We start from the raw sequence: 24,007 nt of genomic DNA on the forward strand, positions 1-24,007 counted from the left end.
CCTCCTGCCTCAGCTTCCCAAAATACTGGAGTTAAAGGCATGAGCCATCATGCCTGGCCAAAGACCATTGATAGTCTGTTTTGACTAAGATATTATATTTAATAAATAAATATTTCTCTTCATTCGCCTAGAAATCTGTTATCTCTATGATCAATCACTATTGATTTTGTGAACTGGCCTGTAATAAGTAAACATATTTGTGAATAAATTAGTTATTATAATGGATCTAAGAATTCTAAACAATGAGACAAAACCAGAAAACAAAGGAGAAACAATTTTTGTGAGTATTATTGGATAACTATGAAGGTAAACAGCTGGTTGTGTATATAAAATTAAAAAGTTAGCCAGGCATGGTGACGCCCACCTGTGATCCCAGCATTTTGGGAGGTCAAGACTGGAGGATCACTTGAGCCCAGGAGTTCAAGATCAGCCTGGGCAACATAGTGAGACTTCATCTCTACAAAAATCAGAAAATTAGTCAGGTGCAGTAGTGCCTGCCTGTGGTCCCAGCTTTTCGGGAGGCTGAGGTAAGAAAATCGTATGAGCCCAGGAATTGAAAGCTGCAGTGAGCCATGATTGCACGACTGCATTCCAGCGTGGGCAAAAGAGCAAGACTCTATTTCAAAAAAATGAAATAAAATAAAATAAAAAAGTGTTAGCAAAGTGTCTCTTTTTGCCATATGGAAATAAGTCAGCTATATTGTTGAGAACAACAAAAGATCCATACATGTATGAATCTATCTCTTCATCCACCCATCTGTTCTGTATACAACATGTGCACTTTATTTGAGGGCAGAGATAAATAATATAAAGTGCCTACCTAATGATCATAATATCTTTTCTAGGAGTTCTCTAAACGGACAGAAAATATTGCAGTCCAGGCTGAGAACCTTGTAAAGGAAGCTTCAGAGATACCACTTGGGCCCCAAAATAAGCAGCTGCTTCAACAGCAGGCCAAGTCAATCAAAGAACAAGTCAAAAAATTAGAAGACACGCTTGAAGAAGAGTATGTGATTGACAAGTCCTAAACTTTCTTCTCTGAGATAAAGTTTCATACAATCTTTCCTGTACCTTGTATTCAAAACATTCTTTTCAAATCTCAAAGTGTCTGTGTATTTCAGCATGTTTTGAGGAAACAACTCACAGTTCAAAAGAAAGTATCACTAATGCAGAAACCAATATCTCTAACAGAGCCCCCAAAACATAAAGGATGTGGGTTTTGCATCTTAAACTGATCATGTTCTTGAGAAAGCCATATCTATTCTATTCTGTGGCCTTTGTACATTGTAGAGGGAATCTTGAAAAAGAACTAATATTTAAAATAATTTTTTTACTATATTATTCTGCTGTCACCAGTTAGAGTGAAAAGGAGATATTTTGTTAGTGTAGATTCCAGGTCTAAATACGCATCACATAGACCGTATGTCTCCAATCTGAAGAAGCTCCTGGAGCTTGTTTACAGTGCCTCGGTATTCAAGTTATCCTGACTTATATGATCTTCCCACAAATTAACTTTAAAAATCAATTTTATTTTTAAACTTTTACTGTTTGTTTATCTGAAAAGAAATAACTGCTTGGCCTATTGATATCCTGTTATATACACAATATATACAAAAAAGTTTGGAGGGGAAAAATATATGAGGATACAGCCAGTATCATTCAAAACAATATGGCTAAACATTTCTATTTTAAATGTAATTTAGTGGCAAATCAATGATACACAATAGCATATTATTATTAAGAGACAGGCCATCATTTCTAAGGTGGATTTTAAAATGTAAAATGTGTTTTTAATACTATTAACAGCTTAAAATTAACATTTTACATTTGCCTAAACTTTAAAATTTGATACATATTTTATTTAAAACAAATTATGACTTGATATTTTGAGGACTTTATATTACATTAAATATTCTCTGTCAGGTTATGGAAATAGTAAAACTTAGAGTTGATTTGAAAGGAAGCTACTTCTATTAAGAATAGCCATTTTAACCTTTATTTAATTTAAAAAGTTGCAATATAGCACAGCTTGCATTACCTGTACTGCTGACAGCGTTAGGCACATCCAGGGTATAAATTTGAGACTGCAATATTATTTAACTTGACAATCAATAATGCCATTGTATTTTTCTTGATGTCTTCAAGTGCCTTTTGGTAAACAGGGATATTCTTTCACTTTTTGTTTTTAACCCAAGGACTTACCAGTTCAATTATATACTGTTAGTTTCTTAGTCTTTTTCTAAACTGAAAGCCAGTCACCTAGTTATACATGCATAGCTAATACAAATTAGAAATCTATAGTTGAAATTTTGTTCACTAGCTTTGATACAAATAAAACCTAAGTTGTGTAAAAGTAGTTAGGGTGCTCATATACAAGAATTTATAAACGTCTTTTGGAATCAAGACCATAAGACATTTATGAAAATGGCTGACATCACAAAGATTATACATCCCAGGATTAGCTCTGATAATAGAAACAGTTCTTGCCCAGCAGCATGGGATTGAGATCACGAACTCCGTCTCAGTTGATAAGATGCAGTTTATAAAGGTCTTTCCATAGAAAGCATCACTGCAGTGTCTCTCCTTTAAGTGTAAGAAGAACATGTCTTTGGAAATAGGACTATTGAAAAGCTGTGTACACTGAAATCTCCTCTGGTGTAGTTTATAAAAATAAGTCCTGGCAACTACTGGTCACATGCAGAGTTTAATTAGATTATACCTGGATTCAAACCCCTTTGAACCCAGCAATATTTTGTTCAAAGTGCAGTTTCACTCAAAGTATAGATACTGCCTCATTAAATGTTCATTCTCAGAGAAGATAGGAAAACCTGATCAACTACTCAGAACAAATGTGCAAATTTTTTTTAGCTCGAATAGTTTCAACTTTGAAATGGTCACAAATGTCTTCATTATCTTTTCACCTAGTGATTTCAAGGAAAATGTGTTGTTGTTCTCTATTAAAATACTGAGTTTTATTTACTTAATTTGGTTAATTTTAGTATTAAAACCATGGAAATGGTGAAAACCAAGTGGGATCATTTTGGCAGTAATTTTGAGACTCTGTCCGTCTGGATAACTGAGAAAGAAAAAGAGCTCAATGCCTTGGAAACTTCGTCATCTGCCATGGACATGCAAATCAGCCAAATTAAGGTGACCTGCTCACACGTTATATTTATAATCCATGTCTAGCTTTTAAGAACTACTTTCTTACATTTCATCAAATGCTGTTCGGTCCCAGGAAAAGACTTTCATTGCAATGTGAACTATCAAAATTCAATTCACACAGATTACCAAACTAAGAGGTCTGAATTGATACTGGGCAACACTTTATAGTTGGAATTATGTATTAACATTGTCTGACTTGTGCATTCAAAGTTAATATTGTGTGAAATATCATTAAAATATTTTTATGGTTACATTAATTCTTTTCCTTGATTTTGAATTAAGCTCAATAGAATGCTCTGCCGATTCGTTATACAACATGAAATGTATTCATCCTGTACAACTCTAAAATCCCATTTCCAATGTCTAGCTCAAGTATTAGTGGTACTTACCCGCACCAATCACAAGGAGGAGTTTGAAAAGCATCTTTCTTAAGTGAAGCAATTCTACTCCATGGTTGTGTTTTCATGTATGACCTTGGGGCATGGACAGAGGTCCTCTGATTCCTTAGCTCTCCCAGCTCTAAAATGACCAGATGGATAGATTATCATTGACCACTTCATTCAGACAATTCAAGAAGAAAAACGGGCTTAAAGAAATGAGCTTGGAGTGTTTATTTTTCTTTCTTTGGTACAATTTTATACCACACATTTTCAAAATTCAGCCACTTTTTCTACCTCAGCTTTTTTTTTTTTTTTTTTTTTTTTGGAATGGGAAAACCCTCCGCTATTTCATTCAATTAAATATAGTGAAATAAATACCAAGGTGAGGGAACATTTCACACTGTGACTCAGAACAAGTCATTACCATGTGGAGGGTGGGAGGGTGCAATGTTGCTCAGATAAGATTACCCACTGTGCAGATCATCCTTGCTTCTCACACATCTTTAGCAATCAAGCATACGTGGAGTGTCATATACACAGTCTGCTATGTCTTCTTTGGTATACCAGGAAAAATAGATGTGAGGCCATGGAAGAATATTCATTAAATATTTTTAATTGTTCAAATCGTTTTTAAAAGTTGTTATTTAATCATTTTCATTAAATTCTAAGAAAAAATAACACATTTAAATAGTTTTGTCTCAAAAATGTCCCCTTTTGAAAATTAACACACATTTTTCAACATATTTACTCTTTCTATAACTCATTTACTATTATTTCCACCATTGCTCCAGAACTTCTGGAATATATCAACTATCTAATGTCATGTCTTTGTTATTCTCCAGAAAAAAAGATTACATATTTTCTTAAAATATGTATTCACTCGTCTATTTTTATTTTATCAGACTAGAAATACATTTCAATACACCCAATAAGGCACTTTTTAAACTATCTAAAATATGTAAGTGAATATGAACACCAGGGAAAAGATATTTGCTAGAAATAAGCAAAGTTACAGTGGAATACACTGTCCTGTGGAAATTGGTCTATTAGGTTCATGTTTTATTTCCAAACAGAAGACTACGTTACAGGAAATGTTTAAAATATAGTAACACTTGTAATAGTGTTTTCCCTTTAAAACCATCTTAGGATTAAAAGTAATGAAGCATTTGCCTTGTTGGAAGACAAATACACTAAGCCCATTTTTGTTCATTATTACATGCCATTTCAAATGACTGATGTCTTATTCCTAACTTATAATTGATAAATGATAAGAACATATGCTGGGTTCATCTTCCATCTTCTTCTCTTGAATGGATTTATTTTTACCACAATCCAACAATATGATTGAGTGATTTGTATATATGAATTTGTTGATGGCAAGTATTACTCTAATAACTAAGAGCCCTGTTCTTAACTAAGTTTGTTTCACCGATGTGTTATAAGCAACTAGAACAATTATTAGTGCTTTATAGACAACCTATATTTTTTAAATTTATGATTAATTTTTCTAAAAAATATAATCTTAAAAAACAGCAAAACAAAGAAAGCCTGTATTAATGCTCAAATAACAAATATTGATGAGATACACATGCTCAAATAACAAATATTGATGAGATACACCACTTCATTCATTCATATGAAAAATAAAAATACGTGATGTGTATCCAACATTTAATCGTATGTAAATTATTTCTGATTGTCTCAGCTAGAGAGAAATTATTTCCGACTATGGTGTCTCATCTAGACAGAAGTCAAAACTTTATTTTTCTCTAGGATAATAGTATTTTCTATTTAAATTATCTGAAACTGAGACTTGGCTAAATTTTTTATGTATTTTGATTGAATAATTTGGCACTTTTTCTCAGAGAAATAATTTTCATCTTCTTATATACAAACAAGCTTCTATGTTTGTGAGAGACACTCCACAGACACACATAAACACATGTGCACATGCACACATTTCCTTAATAGTTATCAGTATTTTTCAGGTGTTGGCTAAGATGTAAAATGTCCTTTCTTCCCCCAGTTGAAATAAATTGAAATGACAGTATGTGGGCTTTTCCCTGTCAAGTACATAGCAATGAAGTCCCTCAATCAGCAGCCTCAGCATCACCTGGGGATTTGTTAGAAATGAAAATTCTTGAGCTCCACCTTAGACTTAGTAAGTCTGAATCCTGGAGAATAGGGACCAGATGGTCCTAATGCATTCTAGCTTTGGAAACCACTGGCATCAAGAATAGATGACAAGTTTGAAAAAGGAAAATTGCTTTTAGGTAGGTGTGCAGTTATTAAACCTTTTAGTAACATATAAAATACTCAACTACATTTTAGAAAAATAAATGGATGTCAATATTTAGCATTCTAATGGGTTACTGAAACACAGTGCTTTCCCAGCTCAGTTAATTAAAACGCCTAATTTATAACATAAACAGATAATTCTCCGTAGCTTCAGAGATACTGTAAGTGTCCCAGAGACATCTCCTTGCTTACTTCACTGCAAGCAAGAGTAGCTATTTCTCCTTATTCTCTATCCAGCAAGCACACCCCCAACCCCCATCACTGTATTTTGCAGACATTTTCGGCATGTCTCATCTCCCCAAGCACATGGTGTTTGCTCATAGCTGCGCTCTAACCATCCAAGTCTTCAAATATCAGTTAAGGAAATATTCCCTCTTTGGAGATAATTGTATCATTTCAGGAAGGCAAGCTTGCTCAGCCTACATTGTCATTTTTCTTGTTTTAACTATTAGGTCACAATTCAGGAAATAGAAAGTAAGCTTAGCAGCATTGTAGGATTAGAAGAAGAAGCGCAGTCTTTTGCTCAATTTGTTACCACTGGAGAATCTGCTCGAATTAAAGCCAAGTTGACACAAATAAGAAGATACTGGGAAGAGCTGCGAGAGCATGCACAGTGTCTGGAAGGAACAATCTTGGGACATTTATCTCAGCAGCAAAAGTTTGAAGAGAACCTTAGAAAGGTAAGAATTGGTTCACCTATACTTAAGTTTACATATTTCACATTGTATTTGTGGTAAATGCAATAAATACTTTACAAATAGTGGAATAAGAAAAAGACATACTTTGTCAATCATCTACCAAGGTCAATGATGAGTAAATTTATAATTATTTATATGGCCCCTTTTTTAGTGGCATGTGAGAATGTTACACATTGTGTTCAGTTAGTCATTAAGACAGTTATTTTCCTTTCGAATAATGAGACACATTGATTTTAGATGTTTAAAGAATGCATGCATTTTATAATTACATTAAAAGTTATCCATAAAAGGTAGATATGCCATTTTCTCAGTAACATTTTTTTGCCTGGCTATGTGTTTTTCCCACTGTTATTTTTATATTGCACCCATGTTTTAGATCCAGCAATCTGTGTCTGAATTTGAAGATAAACTTGCTGTTCCAATTAAAATATGTTCTTCAGCTACAGAAACATACAAAGTTCTTCAAGAACATATGGTAAGAGTATGCTTCAACATTTCTACTATTTACCAACTTAAAATTTGACAATTCCCACTTGAAAAGAAAATACAGTAAACTTTTTAAGAGAATTGAAATTGGAAAAATGTTTATATGAGTTGAGTAAGTATATAGATTTAATGTATTCACTTTATATAATACAAGACAGGTAAGGATGTGAATAAATTTTCATTAAAGATGCATATTAAAGGAGTATTCATTTCAAATGTATTTCTCTCTTTTAATTAGAATGAGTAACATTTTTAGAGTTTAGCTTTAATAAACCCTGTTACCTCTTGCCAGCATTATAAAAAAGTATGTGTGCAAGGAAAAAATATATATGTATAGCTGTCTTCAGATTTTAACCCACTGTACTCAGATGTTTAAGGAATATATCCTCACTGACCAGTTTCCAACAAATGGCTTTTGTCATCATTGTGAATCTTCTGCAAGGCAACAAACAGATGGCTCTGGCAGAATTTAGGGGGAGGAACAAAAGGGGAGAATTATGCACAAATACTACCATATGTTAATTAATAAACAAAAATACGAATATGATTCCTATTGCACGTTCATGTGTGCAAACATTTGTAAAGGTGTACGTAATAGAAAACAAACCATTGACAAAGGCACTTCTGGAAGGGGAAGTGAGATTTCTATTGTTTAAATATTTATAATGAGAATACACTTCTGTGTTACTTACTTGTAATTTCTTTATACAAAAAATGAGGAAAAGTAGGAGAATTCAGTGTGATGAAATTATTTTTATACACAACTAAGTTAATAATGGAGGACCAAAGAGACTAATATTCTATTTTTCCAATATTTAGATTTCCTAAAGCAAGTTGTTTTTCTGTGTCTTGATTTTCTAATCTGTAAAATGAAGGTAATGAAAAAACATACCTCTTAGGGTTCTCAGGAAGATGGAATGAGTCAATGCATGGGAAGCAGGTAATGCAGGGCCTGCCACATTCTGAGGCACTGTGTAGCTATTATTATTATTACTACTATTGAGATAGCAGCTTCTTCAGCCATAACTCTTTTTATATGTATTTTTTGTAGTGTTTATAGCATGTTACATGTGGGTTTTATGAGTTAAGAATAGTTTTTAAATACATATCTAGCATAAAGTCACTAATAATCTTTACAAGTTATCTAAATTGTTTAAATACATATCTAGTATAAAGTCACTAATAATCACAAGTTATCTAAATTGTTAAGGGAAAGTTGAAAGTTTTCAGATAAATAGCAGCACATTCTTGTTTGGAGAAGTGTCTCCATTTTCAATTTTGATTTCTGTATTTATGAAGTCACTTTCTTCTCATTTTCACTATGTCTTGCTGCAAATCATGGGCACAGACCTTTTAAAAATATATTTAACTTTTATGTGTTTTGGGGGGTGCACATGTGATAATTTAATACATTGATATAATTTGTAAAAGTAAAATCAGTGGAATTGGGACCTTCATCACCTAAAATATTTGTGTTTTATTTATGCAAGAAACATTCAAACTATTTTCTAGCTATAGTCCCCTACTAATGTATTGACCACTAAGTCTTATTTCTTCTATCAACTGTATATTTGTACCCATTCTTAGTACCATTCTTGTTTATTATGACTGAGAGAAAACATTTTGCAATGATAGGTGTCAAAGAAAGATGCAGGCCTCGTTGGCTCTTTTGCTTTCATTGTATTCTTCTCACACTCTTCTTAGGATCTCTGCCAGGCCCTGGAGTCACTGAGCAGCCTGATCACCACCTTCTCAGCCAGTGCCAGGAAGGTTGTGAACAGAGACTCCTGTATTCAGGAGGCTGCGGCTCTACAGCACCAATATGAGGACACCCTACGGAAGGCGAAGGAGAGACAGACTGCGCTGGAGAATCTGCTGGCCCACTGGCAGAGGTGAGCAGCATTTTTCCTTGAGTTGCTGCCACTATTAAATAGGAAATTCTAGATTAGCAGTTCTTTATGTGATGGGGAATGATTATCCCACATGCAAAACACATGAACTTGTGGGTCTACTGTAGGAAACTCTTGATCTTTGTTATAAGGCAAAGATTCCCGTGAGTGGAGAGGATGTATATGGATCTTTACATATTATCCAATATAAACGTGAATGCAGGGATGCACATGAAAATGAACGGAGTGATTTTTGTGTTGACACATCTAAGACTGAGATAACTGAGATTGTATTTGCTATGGTTTGTGTTGGACCCTCCAACTTCAGAAAGGTTTAATCTCCTAGTATGACAATTTTCAATGAATTTGTTTCTGTTCTCTACTTCCTTTAGGCTAGAGAAAGAACTATCATCCTTTTTGACCTGGTTAGAGCGGGGTGAAGCTATAGCCAGTTCCCCAGAAATGGACATTTCTGCAGACAGAGTCAAAGTGGAAGGTGAACTTCAGTTAATACAGGCAAGTTCAAGGAAGTGTGAGGAAGGAAAAATAAAATGCTTTTTGTTACAGTTACATTATTTAAAAAAATAAAATAATGAAATAAATAAACGTGTATCTCCCTTCTTGCTTTCGTTTTGTGATTCCCGAAGCATCATTTGACATTAGGGTGTTCCAAAAAGAAGAAAGCAACCATGACCTGAAAGGGAGAGAAACTGACAATGAGAACTTTGTGATGATCAATTTCCGTGATGTGTTAGAAAATCCTGTAATGTAATGTCTGGCATCTGAATAACATGCTTTGGCAAAGGAGTTGAGGAAAGGTTGGGTAGGAATATAGATGAAAGAGGTTGGCTATCAGTTCATAATTTCTGAGGCTGGAAATAGATATAATCTCTCTACTCTTGTAATTATATGAATTTTGTGCAATAAATGGTGTTCTTTTAAAGAAATAAGTAATAGAATGTAGAAAGAAGTTGCGGTAATGATTATTCTCATGGAAGACAAAAAAATGAATGAGCACAAATGTAGGTAATAAGTACAATGACAAAGTTTATTTCATACTTGAGGAAGTCAATTATTTAAACTCAAAGAAAGAAAATCTTTGAGTATAATTGAAGCTAAAGGCAATGTTACTGATTTCTAGAGATTAATAACTTGCCTCAAATGATGCTATCTATGCTGGAAAATTCAACAGTCAAAATTGCGTCTCAAAAGAGATTTATTTTATTACAGATTTATACTCCAAATTCCTCCCATCAACTATTATAAGACGTTTAGGAGGAAGCTACATTCTTTTGCCTTTTGTAATTGCGTCTCTGAAAACTCTGTCACCAGTGTCTGTAGCATCGGAATCTGTTGCCCCACCTTTAAATGTTCTCCTTCCTTGACTTGGGGGGTACTCCATTCTTCTGGTTCTTCTGCCTTTCTGGTTTATTAAACACTGATTTCTGCACTCATCTTCCACAAAGTCCCTTCTCAGAAACCTGTAATGACTGTTACTTGCCCTGAGCATAAAGGGCAATCCTGATCTACAATCTGGTTCCTGTCTTCTTTCAAATACACACAGGGTGTTCCCAGAGGGGACATCACAGGTCTTTTCCTTATAAATGAGGAAATTGACATAAATCTAAGTGGGCATGTCAAACTGTTGTTGCACATCTCCACGTGGAAACTGAGTGCCATATGACTGAGAGGACTGCAGACTCTGTTACTCCTGCATCCTGACATTGCATCAAGTAAGGTGGCCTCACCTCGTGGGCTGGACCTGACTTGTGCATTCCCACCTCCTGGCTCTGCATCCTGCGCTGTTTCTTTGCTTTGTACCCAGCGTAAGTTGCAGTTCTGCTTTATGATCTTATCTGTCATCCACAGGCTGTGCACTCCTTCCTCTAATCCCTTTAGCAATCTTGCTTGTATCACATACAAGCAAGGAAGGGAAGGAGAGCATTTTGACAAGCATCTACTTACTATCTGCTGTGCCATACCTATCATTTCGCTTAACATCTTTTTTTTATTATTATTACCTATCTATTGGAGTGTTTATATTTTATCTCTTGTTAGGTAGGAGCCACAACTTTTATGCACCTCACAGCACCTAAGAGATTCATTACCTGATTACGTTTTAAAATGAAGGAGTTCTGTTGCTTAAAAGCAAAATGAAGAGCCCCTAAGTTCTCCAGTTTGGCCTAATCTGGTCTCTAAATAGAGAGGGAGAACATGTCCCAGGCTAGAATTGCATCTCTCTTATTGTTAGCCGTGTGAGTCTCTCCAGCAATAATTTTTCTTTGATTCTCTTTGCCTACTCAGTCTCTTAGTCGTGAAAGAAATTCTACAGCTTCTAGATTTGCCTAACTTATAACTCAGACTCCAGAAAACTTATTCAGGTTCTAGTCGCATTGTATTACTTGATTTAGAAATTGATCCACTTCACCTTTAATGGAATGGAACCAAATTCCATTAAAGGTTAAGTGGATGAACCAAATTCCATTAAAGGTTAAGTGGATCCATTTCTAAATCAAGTAATAAAAACTCTCTTCAGCCTGGCCCCGATGACTTACATTTCGCAAGAATGCAAATCCTTTGGACAACAGCCCCCTGTGTCACATGGTCCTTACTTTTCAGTCCTGTTGGGATGAGATCTGTAATGTCTTGTATTTTTCAGGCACTGCAAAATGAAGTTGTATCCCAGGCCTCATTCTATAGCAAACTTTTGCAATTAAAGGAATCATTGTTCTCAATAGCCTCCAAAGATGATGTGAAAATGGTGAAACTACATTTGGAGCAGTTGGATGAGAGATGGAGAGATTTACCACAGATAATTGACAAAAGGTTGGTTCTAAAAGATAAATCTTCTAATATTGTTAATTTTTTTAAATGATGAGCATGTAAATTAAGAAAGTATAGTTTTGTTTACTTTTATTTAACTTGGCTACTCACCTGATAACTACAGAAGGGAAGAAAACTTTTATTTTGAAAATCAAGATCCACGAAACTGAGCATTTCTGATGAATCCCAATTCACAATTTAGTCTAAAATAAGGGCAAGTGATTAAATCAGTTGAAATAGATTAAAGAGAGTAGGATTGCTAATGCTGTATTATTTATTGCTTAAGCTGTTTTGTATAGGAAAAAAAATGGTACCTAAAATTTTATCTCACATGACATTTCTCAACCAGAGGCATTTTATACACATATGCTAGTCCATTTCATTTTACTATAGATATTTTGGAGACAGCAAGGGAAATTATTGATAAATGGAAGAAAAAACTGGATTAAATCTTAATTAACTAGGTGATTAACAACTGGCATCTATCCCTTTCCAATATACTAGAAAACAAATTTTCTCTTTAAGTTGATGTTGATCACCTGTGTGATCTTAGGCATTTAACCTTTCCGCCCTTTTAAAAAATTCATTCATTCAGCAAATATTTCCTGAGTTTCCACAATGAGTAGCATACTCTTCTATGTGCTGAGAATCGCAACAATAAAGAGTTTCATCCTTTGCTTTCATGGAGCTTATATTTATTCTATTATTTATTTATTCCTGTATTCGATCAATCAACAAATATATATCAGGTGCCTGCTGCGTACAAGGTACCATATCAGACACCAAAAGCCATAAAAATAAATAAAACCTAACCCCAAATAATTTACCGATTAGTGTGGGAATAATGGGGGGTGAACACGAAATATTATAGGATCAAAAAAAGGGACATTTGAATGGGCTTAGAAATTTACAGAAAGATTTGATGTCACCTCTTGAAAGGTGAGCAATTATCTGTAAAACAAAGCAGTATCTGCCCTCTGCCTGTCCCTTAGAGGGAAAGTAAAGGACTTTTAAAGTGATACCAATGTGTGAAGGCATTGAAAATATAATGCATGCATATAAGGATAATGTGTAGAAGATTTTGTAAATATTAAAATGTGAAAACTGATTTAAAAGTTGAATTTGGATACAAACCATTTTAATAAATACTAGTTTTGATTAAGGTATTATTTTTAATACATTTGGTTTCTGATCTCCAATCGCCTACTATTTATTAACTAATTCATTTATTACACACACACTGATTGGTCCCTGATGATATCCCAGGCACCTTTTTAGGTGCTGAGGATATAGCAGTAAGCAAGGCAGGTACAGTCCATGTGTGGAGAGAGGGGAGGAAGGAGCTGGGTGGAAAATAAATACATAACTAAACAAGTGAACAAACAAGACGATTTAAGGTAATGTTCAGGATTATGAAGACAACAAAACAGGGTAGCATGACAGGGACTGCAGGATGGTGTGTCTTTAGAATTGGGGTCAAACAAGGCCTCTCTGGGGAGATGACATCTGATTAAGATCTGTGGGCTGTGCAGGAAGCAGACCCACACAGGCAAAGGGAGCAAAAATGGCAAAAGCTCTAAGGCAGTAATGAGTTGGTTTTATTGGGAGACAGAGAGGTCAGTGGGAATGTGGGGCAGAACTGTCAGATGAGACCAGATAAGTAGAAAATGTGAGTTTTCTTGTAGACCACAGTAAGGAGTTTGGGGTTTTGCCTTCTTAAGTGCAATGGGAAACCACCTAGTGTTTAAGCAGGATAGGGCATGCCTTGTTCACATGAAATCATGTCTACTTATTATCTAGAGAGTATATTGTAAGGAGGCAAAGGTGGGAGGGAGGAAGCCAGTTAGGAGGCTGTTGAAGGTCAGGCAAGAAGTGAAGAGGTTTAGACCAGGATGAGAGCAGTGGAAATGGAGAGAAGAGCACAGAATCAATGTATAGTGTGTGTTGGCGGGGAGGAGGGAGTGGGGGGATTGTAGGGCCAAGGCCCTTGGCCCCCTAGAGGTTAGAAAATCACTGACATGAGGCAGATTAATAGGAAAGTAATATAAATTTATTTAATGTGTATACACAGGAGTCTTCAGAATGGACACCCAACCTCCATTGACATACAAAATATATACCATATTGAGGTTACAGAAAGATTGTGAGCTCAGAAAATGGCTCAAAACAGGTTATCATGGTAATACAGGTTATTGGAGGGAGAAAGGAAGAGGCTTGGCTAGCAAAACTGGACTTGCAATGTAGATGAAACCTCACAGGTACAGCCCTCAAAGAGAATAGATGGTAAAGGTCTCTTTCAGGTCTTCATGGTGTTTGACTCTCAGTTCATATTTCCTAGATCTGGACAAAGGCAGGGCTAGCAACATTAGTACAGATTCTCTACAGATCTACAGAAGCAAATTTAGCCCCCCCCACCCCCCACAAAAGACAGTTTTGCAGGGCCATTTCGGAATTTGTCAAAGAAATACATTTTGGAGTAAAGTATTTTTATTTCCTTCAGATCCCATTTTGAAACTTAAAAAACGTTTCACATATTCAAAGCTAAATGGAAAGTTTTGAAGAGATTTGTCTTAAAGTTTGTTTGATAGAGGTTGAGTGTGATGGCTTATGCCCATAATCCCAGAGTTTTGGGAGGGCAAGGTGAGGGGAGTGCTCAAGGCTGGGAGTTCAAGACCAGCCTGGGCAATATTGCAAGACCCCATCTCTACAAGAAATTTTTTTTAAAGTATCCAAGTGTGGTGGCATGTACCTGTAGTCTCAGCTGCTCAGAAAGCTGAGACAGGAGGATTGCTTGAGCCCAGGAGTTTGAAGTTACAGGGAGCTGTGATTACAGCACTGCACTGAAGCCTGGGTAACAGAGTGATACTTGGTCTCAATTTAAAAAAAAAGAAAAAAAGGTCATTTGATAGAGATAGACAAAGGAGTAGAAAAGCAAATTAAGATAAACAGAAAAAAAAAGCAAACTGAAATATATTGTTCCATGTCTTCTTTAGTCAGTCTCTTAATCCTGAGAATAGATCAGTTCAGTTAAATAGCTATGTCCCATTCCAGAAGGTGGCATTGCAAATGGGCTGGGCCTCTATCTATGATGCAGGCAAACAGATCTTTAATAAGAGGCATTTCTAAGGAAACAGAAGAAAAACAAAGTTTAATATCTAGAGTAGTCTACAGACTTGTTTTTCTAGAGTTTGTGAAGTATCTTCAGATTGCAGTAGTAATCTGAATAGATTTTTCTGGATTGTAGTTCAGTTCAGATGAACGGTCAAGTGAAATTTCTGAGAAGTCAATATACCAGCAGGCACATAGGTTGTTTACTTACAAGTTTCTGTTATTTCTCACAAAATTTAGCTGCCTAGCTTCAGTTTGTGGGGATTTAAGAAAAGCAGTTTTTGAGCATGGTGGCTCACACCTGTAATCCCAGCACTTTGGGAGTCCGAGGCGGGTGGATTATCTGAGGTCAGGAGTTTGATACCAGCCTGGCCAATGTGGTGAAACCCTGTCTCTACTAATAATACAAAAATTAGCCAGGTGTGGTGGCAGGTGCCTGTAATCCCAGCTACGCAGGAGGCTGAGGCAGGAGAATCACTTGAATCTGGAAGGCAGAGATTGCAGTGAGCCAAGATCACACCATTGCAGTCCAACCTGGGCAATAAGAGCGAAACTCCATCTCCATGAAATAAATAAATAAATAAAATAAGGAAAACAGAAGGAAGATTTGGAAAACCTTAGTTGGAAACTTGTAGCCAGGAAAGATTCAGGATTCAGTCCAAATTGTGGGAAAATAATAAAAACTCAAAAACAATAAACAAAACTAGAATCTAATAACATGCATACTATAGTTTTTTAAAAACATATTTTTTCTCTCTCCAGCCCCCAATTTCTACCAAAGGCAAATCATAGTACGACCAACTTATTTGCAAGATAAATTTTAGTCTTATTATACTTGGCCTAATTATCCATATAAAGTGCAGCAAGATTGGCCATACAGGCTTTTTAAAAATTGACTTTGCTGGTACATTTTTCATGAGAAATCTCAGATTAGACTTTCAAAAGTCTCTCAAGGTTAACCAAACCAAAGGTTTATCTGTGCCTGCAGATAATCCGTATGAATTGGGTGAATTCCTTTCTTCTCAAGGTCCCAATATAACTTGAGATTCCTGGGCCTGTGAGAAAGTAAAGTTCTTTACCTACCACAGGTCAGGAACTTTATAAAGGCATCACATAGAGAAGTATAAAGCCAATCTTCCCAAAGGGCTTTTCATTGGTTCTATAAAGTAATCTCAATTCCTCAAAGCAGTCTGATCAGCTCTGAAAATATGCCGTTCCAGTCAAAGCCTGGGTAAAATAACCAATGTTTCCAATTGTGTCCTATTACAAAACATATTCTTATTGACCTTATACAAATAACTATATTACCATACATTAAGAATACTCACAAATAGTTTCCGATTTCTGTAGAAATCAAGTAGAGCAAAAAAATATGCTACGAATTTTGCTCACGGAAGTGTAGTTTGCCCGATTTGAAGTAAGCTATAGACAATTCAAAGAAAAAAAAAGTTATCTTGACTTTGGAAAAGAAAACATAAAAAGAGTCAGCAATGTTTCAAACAAAACACCACTAAAAAAAAGTATTTCAGGCCTCTATTAGTTCAGTCCCATGTAATTAACTCTTGTTCTGCTTAATGTTGAGTTAGCAAATCTCTTGAATGTATCTGCTTTTTAATTAGAGTCCTGGAAGTTTTTTCTTTTGAGAAAGAGTCTCACTCTCTTACCCAGGCTGGAGTACAGTGGTGTGATCTCAGCTCACTGCACCCTCTGCCTCCTGGGTTCAAGCGATTCTCATGCCTCTGCCTCCTAAGTAGCTGGGATTATGGGTGTGCACCAGCACACCTGGCTAATTTTTGTATTTTTAGTAGAAATGGAGTTTTGCTGTGTTGGCCAGGCTGGTCTCAAACTCCTGACTTCAAGTGATCCACCTGCCTTGGCCTCCCAAATTGTTGGGATTACAGGCATGAGCCCCTGCACCCAGCCATGGAAGTTTTTTCTTAGTCCAATAGCATAGTCTTTAAAGTTATCAGAAATCTGTATTTTGGAATACTTGTAAGAGTCCTTTCCATGAATTTCCTTAAAGAAAAAGCAAATTTTGAACTGCAGCTGACTATAAACCACTTTTTGAGAAGAATAAAAGTAAAACAATAATTGTCTATGGATGACAAAAGTCTTAGGCCAGCCATGGTTAAAGACACAATTGATTAAAAAATTTGGTTACTTCCGTGGCACACAGCAATTTAACATAATGATAATTATTACTGATAACATATACTAAGGCATCAGAATTATAGGAATTTCATTCAATTTTGGAACACATGTTATACTGAGAGGGTATCCATAGATTAGATGTGCTTGTAAAGAAAGGAAAAGATGAAGAGTGCCTCATAGGACCATCAGGGTGGATGGTGGCAATGTTCACTGAGACAGGGAAGATTGTGAGTAAAGCAGGGTTTTGGAAGTAAAAAATATCAAGAGGTATAGAGTGTTCATGTATGACAACATTGCTTTTGCCCTTGGGTTAGCTTAATTCCCAAAATATATCATTAATCCTTTCTGTTTACTTATGGGACATTTTAACTTTAATACTTTGTCTATGTAGGATTAATTTTCTTCAGTCTGTGGTTGCTGAACACCAGCAATTTGATGAGCTGCTGCTTTCCTTTTCTGTCTGGATTAAGCTGTTTCTCAGTGAATTACAAACTACTTCTGAGATTAGCATAATGGACCATCAAGTAGCTCTTACTCGGCACAAGGTAAAGTGTTTTTTGTTTTTTTTTTTTTTAAGATTGAAGAAGAATTTTTTCCTAAAAGAGAGTTCTCAAATTAAAAAGAGATACAACATTTAAAAAAAGTTTAAATGGTGGGAATTTAACTTTTTATTTATATGAAAATGTTTTAATAATTGAGCATATGAGTTAAGGCAATGAATTATGCAGACAAATTAAGCAGATAAAGCCACTTCAGATAAAATTGGCAACCATCTTAAGAAACTCTCTCTTCATAGTGGAGCAAATGATTTCTAGGATAAAGTGACAAGAATGTCCATTTTTAAGCTTCCCAGTTTGTTTCATTTCAATACTGAAAACTAACACTGAATTCAAATAGTTTAAGGATATAGTTTTTCTGAATTACTATTCAGCTTTAAAGTGATTTAAAGCTTATTTCCCTTCTTTATAAATTATGCATATGGAGGGGTGAAAAGATCTTTCTTCTGCCCTCTGAAGGTTCAATTAATTTGAATCTATGAAACAAACTGACAATAGACCAATTAACAGGAGAAATGGCAAACACATTTATTATGTGCATATTGTATGGGAGTCCCACAAAATATGAGGCTCTAAGAATAACTGGATGACTAAAGTTTTTATGTTATACAGAAAGCAATAGGAGCTGGGGCTTCAGGAGGGTAGTAGGGACAAGCTATGGGAGGGTGAGGGGAGGAAATGCACTATGAACAAAGGCTGTCTTACTATGCAGAAAAAGTTTCTCAGGTAGCATACCTCAGAATTACAGATGGCATCCTGTGCTGAAAGTCTCTCTGAGTGAGATGTCAGACCTTAAGGGACTTTCCTGTGAGTTATTCTTCCCTGGTTGATGATTATATTTCTTCTGGAGGAACTTGCCTTAGTCAGATAAAGGAGCATCAGGAAAAGCTCTTATTTGAATTTGCTGCTCCTCAGGTTTTCTCAGTTTAAAGTCCAAAGTGATATATTTTAGGGTGTAATTTTCTGAGTCCCCAACACATTATATCTATCCTAGCACCAGAAAACATTCGAAAATCCAGATATTGATTGTAAAGCATTGAAACAATGGAGATAAGCTACATAGTAAGCATATAGCAACATTTAACAACAGAGTATTTCATATTTATTGAGTGTTCATTCCTTGCTGGGTTCACTATTTGGTTTTGTGTCAGGGAAAAGCAACTTTCTTCTACCTTCAGGACAGGAGGTAATTTTTACATCTTGGAGGAAGGTGCTCAGTGAATTTAGGCTCTACCCTCCAAAGAAACTGAGAGAGAGCAGCTATTTTCACCGATGTTTACATTTCAAAGGGACGGCTCCCACATCCTTCAGAAAAATATTCCAGAGGTGGAAAAACTGGCCAGAGCTTCAAGAAGAGTTACATCTCAAAGGGGCAGAGAATGAATTCACAATTACAAATTTTCTAAAGTAAATGCTCTAAGAAAAAAAAAGGTCGGAATCTGTAGTCAAGAGTAAGCTATCTGAAGTTTAGTGGTCAATCAGGGGGATCTTAAAGTCATTGTTGTCAAGATTAAGATAGGTGATAATTTCTATTTAATGGAAACCGCTGAGAATATTGCCAATTTTCTGCTAGATTTTAAACATGATTTATTGTGAGCTAGTCAAACTTCCTATACAGAAGTCTTGCATAAAATAAAACTCTGATTTGAAACTAATTTAATGGAAAAAGATGTCTTCATGGATTTTTGTCAACAGAAATTTTTAGTTAAAAAAATTAAACATTTAGATTTTTAAATTTTTAGATTTAAAATTTTTTACATACATGCATCTTTTAAAATTAAAAATTTTTAAAGTTGAAATATTAAAAATGAGATATCTAAATACAAATATTTGTGTATAAATATATACCTATATGCATCTTTAAAATGTTAAAATTAAAATGTAAAATATATATAGGCATCTTTAAGAATCTTCCAATGTTTTCATTTCTTTTAACTAACAATTTCTATCCACAAAGAAATTTTTTTCACAGAATTAATTACATAGTGCCAAAACAGAGTTGTGTTTTATGTGAAATATGTGGATCAGCAAAACAGAAAATTTTGTGAATTTTCAAAGATTCACTGTAGATGATCTTTAAGTACTATACTATCCATGGCACTTAAAACAGGTCTTCACATCACGAACCCTGTAGAATACCTCTGTCATGGACTGTAGTGTATCTGAGGAATCAATAACTCTCTCTTCCCTTCCAGGACCACGCAGCAGAAGTAGAGAGCAAAAAGGTTGAATTGCAGAGTCTGCAGGGTCACTTAGCAAGGTTGGGTTCTCTGGGCCGTGCTGAGGACCTCCACCTCCTGCAGGGCAAGGCTGAGGACTGCTTCCAGCTGTTTGAGGAGGCCAGCCAGGTTGTGGAGAGGCGGCAGCTTGCCCTGTCCCATTTGGCAGAATTCCTCCAGAGCCATGCCTCTCTGTCCGGCATTCTCCACCAGCTGAGGCAAACGGTGGAAGCAACCAACAGTATGAATAAGAACGAGTCTGATTTGATAGAAAAGGACCTCAATGATGCTCTTCAAGATGCTAAAGCATTAGAATCTGCTGCTGTCAGTCTCGATGGCATTCTTTCCAAAGCCCAATACCATCTGAAAAGTGGGAGCTCTGAGCAAAGGACTTCCTGCAGAGCCACGGCTGATCAGCTCTGTGGAGAGGTAGAAAGGATCCAGAACCTTCTGGGAACCAAGCAGAGTGAGGCAGATGCCCTGGCAGTGTTGAAAAAAGCATTCCAAGACCAGAAAGAGGAGCTTCTGAAAAGCATTGAGGACATTGAAGAAAGGACTGACAAAGAGCGACTGAAAGAACCTACCCGCCAAGCTCTTCAGCAGAGGTAAAGGAAACTGTCACAGCCACTTGTCTCTTTTCTTTTGTATTTGTTCTGGAATTAACTTTTATGCAAAACTTTATTAGGACCGTGAAAGGAAAATAAAAACTCAGGACCCCAATTCACTCTGCCAAAAGAAAGAAATTAAGCTGAGAGCTGAGTCATGCAAGAAGCGGCCTTTCGTTTTGTTCCTAAACAGATAGATACAGAGAAAAGGTTCAGTATCTCCATAGGTAGCTGCTCTATGTTCACCTTATCTTAAGTAAAGTGCTGATTTACTGAGCACGAGATGAATTCATAATTGACTATTCCCTGCCTGCTTCTTTTCTCTTGCAATACATGGATTAACCTTCTCCTCTCTCTTTCCCCTCCAGCCCATTTTTCCCCTTTAAGTGTTGAAGCCCTCAAAATCATCTTTGGAGAAAGGTATAAACCACAGACTGTTTCTGTGATTTCATATTTATTTCTTCCAGGCATGTCCTTAACCCTGTCTCAGATACTTTTTGGTTTACAGTACCATATTTAGCAACTTTTTTTTTTTTTTTTTTTTTTTTTTTTTTTTTTTTTACCAGTTTGAAGATAAGATTAATGACTAATTTGACACTTGAGAAGTACTAAAATTTCTTTGGATTTCTTAAGGATTTCCCTAAAGTCTTTTTATGAGCAAAGAATGTATAGATCTTATTATCTATTTTTAAATAATTTTTTACTGATGGGAGAAAGGACTCATCTTCTGTAACAAGAATGAAGGCAGAAGAGAAAGGGAGTGATCCTAGTAGTTTTGGTGGTAAAAAGTATGAGGGAATTCCTCCCTGGTGGCTGAGAGCCTCTTGGTAGAGACTGGTGCAAGCTCATCAGTTCAGAGGAGAGGGCAGATGTTGGAGGAGAGAAAATGGTGTGAAACAGTTTTCTTGTAGAGGGTAGCTTAGGAAGGTGATGAGCTGTCATTTGAGCTCTGTGTTCATTTAAAGTGAAACCAATCAGCTTGGCAGAGTCATTCTCTACAACTACATTTAACTGTTTGCTTAGTGGTATGGAGAGGCAGAGGAGTGGGTTTAAGTAACCAAAGCTGAGCTTTTGTCAGGTGAGTCCATTTGAGAAGCAAACAGGTCAAAGATAAGTCCCCTTAGTAAATTTGAGAAGTAACTGTTTTCTTAAAACTGTAGCCTTCTTTTCAATCTTTTTTTCTTCTTAATAGAACCTTCTGACTCCCGTTTTCAGGGCCACTTTCTCTTCCATTTTTTTTTCAGTGGGCAAAGAAACAACTGAAATGTATTCATGCCAAGGTATTCATGATTGATAAAGATTATGTTGTTCCTGACAAGACCATTGCTGGTTGTTTGCTTTTAACCAGAATCAAACATTAAGTTGAGGATTTAGTCAGATGATAGTGGAGTCAATATTAGGACTGGGCTCCTGAGATTATACCCTTTATAGGCAATAGATTATCTCATTAGTTTAGCAAATTTACAAAAGGGAATGATACTTGGGAAGAAAAAATAGCCTCCAGAATAAGGTGCCTAGTGTCACTCACCCTGGAAGCCAGCAGTATCATTGGTGCTGCAGGGTGGCATGGCCTTCTTAGGCCAAGCAGACAGGAGATCCTAAAATTGCCAGAGTAGAAAGCCCAGGTTGAGCTAAAGAGCCACATCAGTACCCACAACACTGCACTCACCAAAGTCACACATCGGGTACAGAAAATGTTATATTGAATTAATGGACTTATTTAAATTCCAGTCATACTAATGCTTCACTGTGCCACCTTGGGAAAACCTCTTCTCTTCTTGTAAGGTGGGGATAATGAGAACACGTGCCCCAGCCACCATCTTTTGGGAATTAAATGGGGTAAAACATGCGGACTCATTTTGTGAACTCTGCAGACCTATATCAAACTGTAAGAATGAAGAGTCAACAGCTGCCTCTATATGGCCACTTTTTTTTTCTTTGAAACAGGGTCGTGCTCTGTCACCCAGGCTAGAGTGCAGTGGTGCAGTCACAGTTCACTGTGGCCTCAAACTTTTGGACTCAAGTGATCCTCCAGCCTCAGCCTCCCACATAGCTGAGACTATACACATGTACCACCACACCCAGCTAAATTTAAAAACTAATTTTTTTTTTTTGTAGAAATAAGGTCTTGCTGTGTTGCCCAGGTTGGTCTTGAATTCCTGGTCTCAAGCAATTCTCCCACCTTGGCATCCCAAAATGCTGAGATTATGAACGTGAGCCACTGTGGCTGGTGATATGGCCACTTTTTTAGAAATGCTCTGATATTAATAGATTAGAGACAAAAATGATCATTTCCTTATGGTAATCTTTTCAACAAGGTAGGTAATTTAAATTATATATATATATTATATATTATATATATATAATATGTGTGTGTGTGTGTATATATATATAGCAGAGCTCAATAAAGCTAATATGATATTGAATGAAACAACTATAATCCTTAAACATTATTATTTACATGGATTGAACCTCATGACCCAGAAACATTTCTTACCAATGATTTTACAGTAAGTATTTACCTAGTTAGCCTATGAGATCAGCCTTAGTTTTGAAAATCTTATACCATCAAAGCAAAGTACAAAGAAAATACAAACTTAACAGAAGGTTGATGGTGAGTATTAAGAATGACTTTCAATGTTTTCTGAGGTACAGTCTGAGTTATTTTGCAAAATTAACTTTAAAAGTACCTTCATCCATTGATAAACATCAATTTAATTTCTGTGTTAAAAGTTTCTACTGTCTAAATAAGTAGAAACTTTATGGTTTCTGCTTTATGGTCTCATCATATACTTATGGAGAAGAAATTTGTTTACTACTTTTAGTAAATTCATAGGAAAATAACATTTTAATTCACAGGTTAAGAGTGTTTAATCAGCTAGAAGATGAATTGAATTCTCACGAGCATGAACTATGTTGGTTGAAAGACAAAGCCAAGCAAATTGCCCAGAAAGATGTAGCTTTTGCACCTGAAGTTGACAGGGAGATAAACCGCTTAGCAGTCACCTGGGATGATACCAAAAGACTAATTCATGAAAAGTAAGTCAAAACCCACCCAGTTCTTGTTTTTAGCTTCCCACTTATTTTGTGACATTGGGACATTGCCTGTTTTGCATTGATGTGATCAGTAGTTAAATATATTTTACCATTTTAGGTATTCTGTGTCACTTTCATAACATTGAAAATTTACTTATTTCTACAGAACTTTATTGAGAATGTTGCTTTGAGATAACAATTATAGGCCAGGCACGGTCGCTCACGCCTGTAATCCCAACACTTTGGGAGGCCAAGGCAGGCGAATCACCTGAGGTCAGGAGTTTAAGACCATCCTGGCCAACATAGTGAAATCTCGTCTCTACTAAAAATACAAAAATTAGCCGGGCATGGTGGAGGGTGCCTGTAATACCAGCTACTCGGGAGGCCGAGGCAGGAGAATCACTTGAACCCTGGAGGTGTAGGTTGCAGTGAGCCGAGATCACATCACAGCATTCCAGGCTGGAAGACAGAGTGAGACTCCTTCTCAAAAAAAAAAAAAAAAAAAAAAAAAAAATTACATTTGGAATTCAATGCTTAAAGCAGGATTTGTCAACAGTTACGAAGTGCTACCATGACAGCCTTAACTTTTAAT

The 24,007-nt window shown here is 36.0% G+C and overlaps 1 protein-coding gene across 22 annotated transcripts in view; it reads left to right on the top strand.

The window, feature by feature from the left end:
• Positions 1–24,007, top strand: part of SYNE1 (spectrin repeat containing nuclear envelope protein 1) — a 523,271-nt gene that overhangs the window by 204,928 nt on the left and 294,336 nt on the right. For all 22 annotated transcript variants that reach the window (XM_021936839.2, XM_031667714.1, XM_021936840.2 and 19 more), the window contains 10 exons: positions 846–1,006; positions 3,000–3,150; positions 6,296–6,523; positions 6,918–7,016; positions 8,732–8,919; positions 9,309–9,432; positions 11,576–11,742; positions 17,390–17,543; positions 19,751–20,379; positions 23,239–23,418. In XM_021936839.2, coding sequence (XP_021792531.2) covers positions 846–1,006; positions 3,000–3,150; positions 6,296–6,523; positions 6,918–7,016; positions 8,732–8,919; positions 9,309–9,432; positions 11,576–11,742; positions 17,390–17,543; positions 19,751–20,379; positions 23,239–23,418 — 2,081 coding nt within the window. The remainder of the gene's footprint in view (positions 1–845; positions 1,007–2,999; positions 3,151–6,295; positions 6,524–6,917; positions 7,017–8,731; positions 8,920–9,308; positions 9,433–11,575; positions 11,743–17,389; positions 17,544–19,750; positions 20,380–23,238; positions 23,419–24,007) is intronic.

Source organism: Papio anubis, chromosome 6, assembly GCF_008728515.1.
Source record: "Papio anubis isolate 15944 chromosome 6, Panubis1.0, whole genome shotgun sequence".
Taxonomy (NCBI): domain Eukaryota; kingdom Metazoa; phylum Chordata; class Mammalia; order Primates; family Cercopithecidae; genus Papio; species Papio anubis.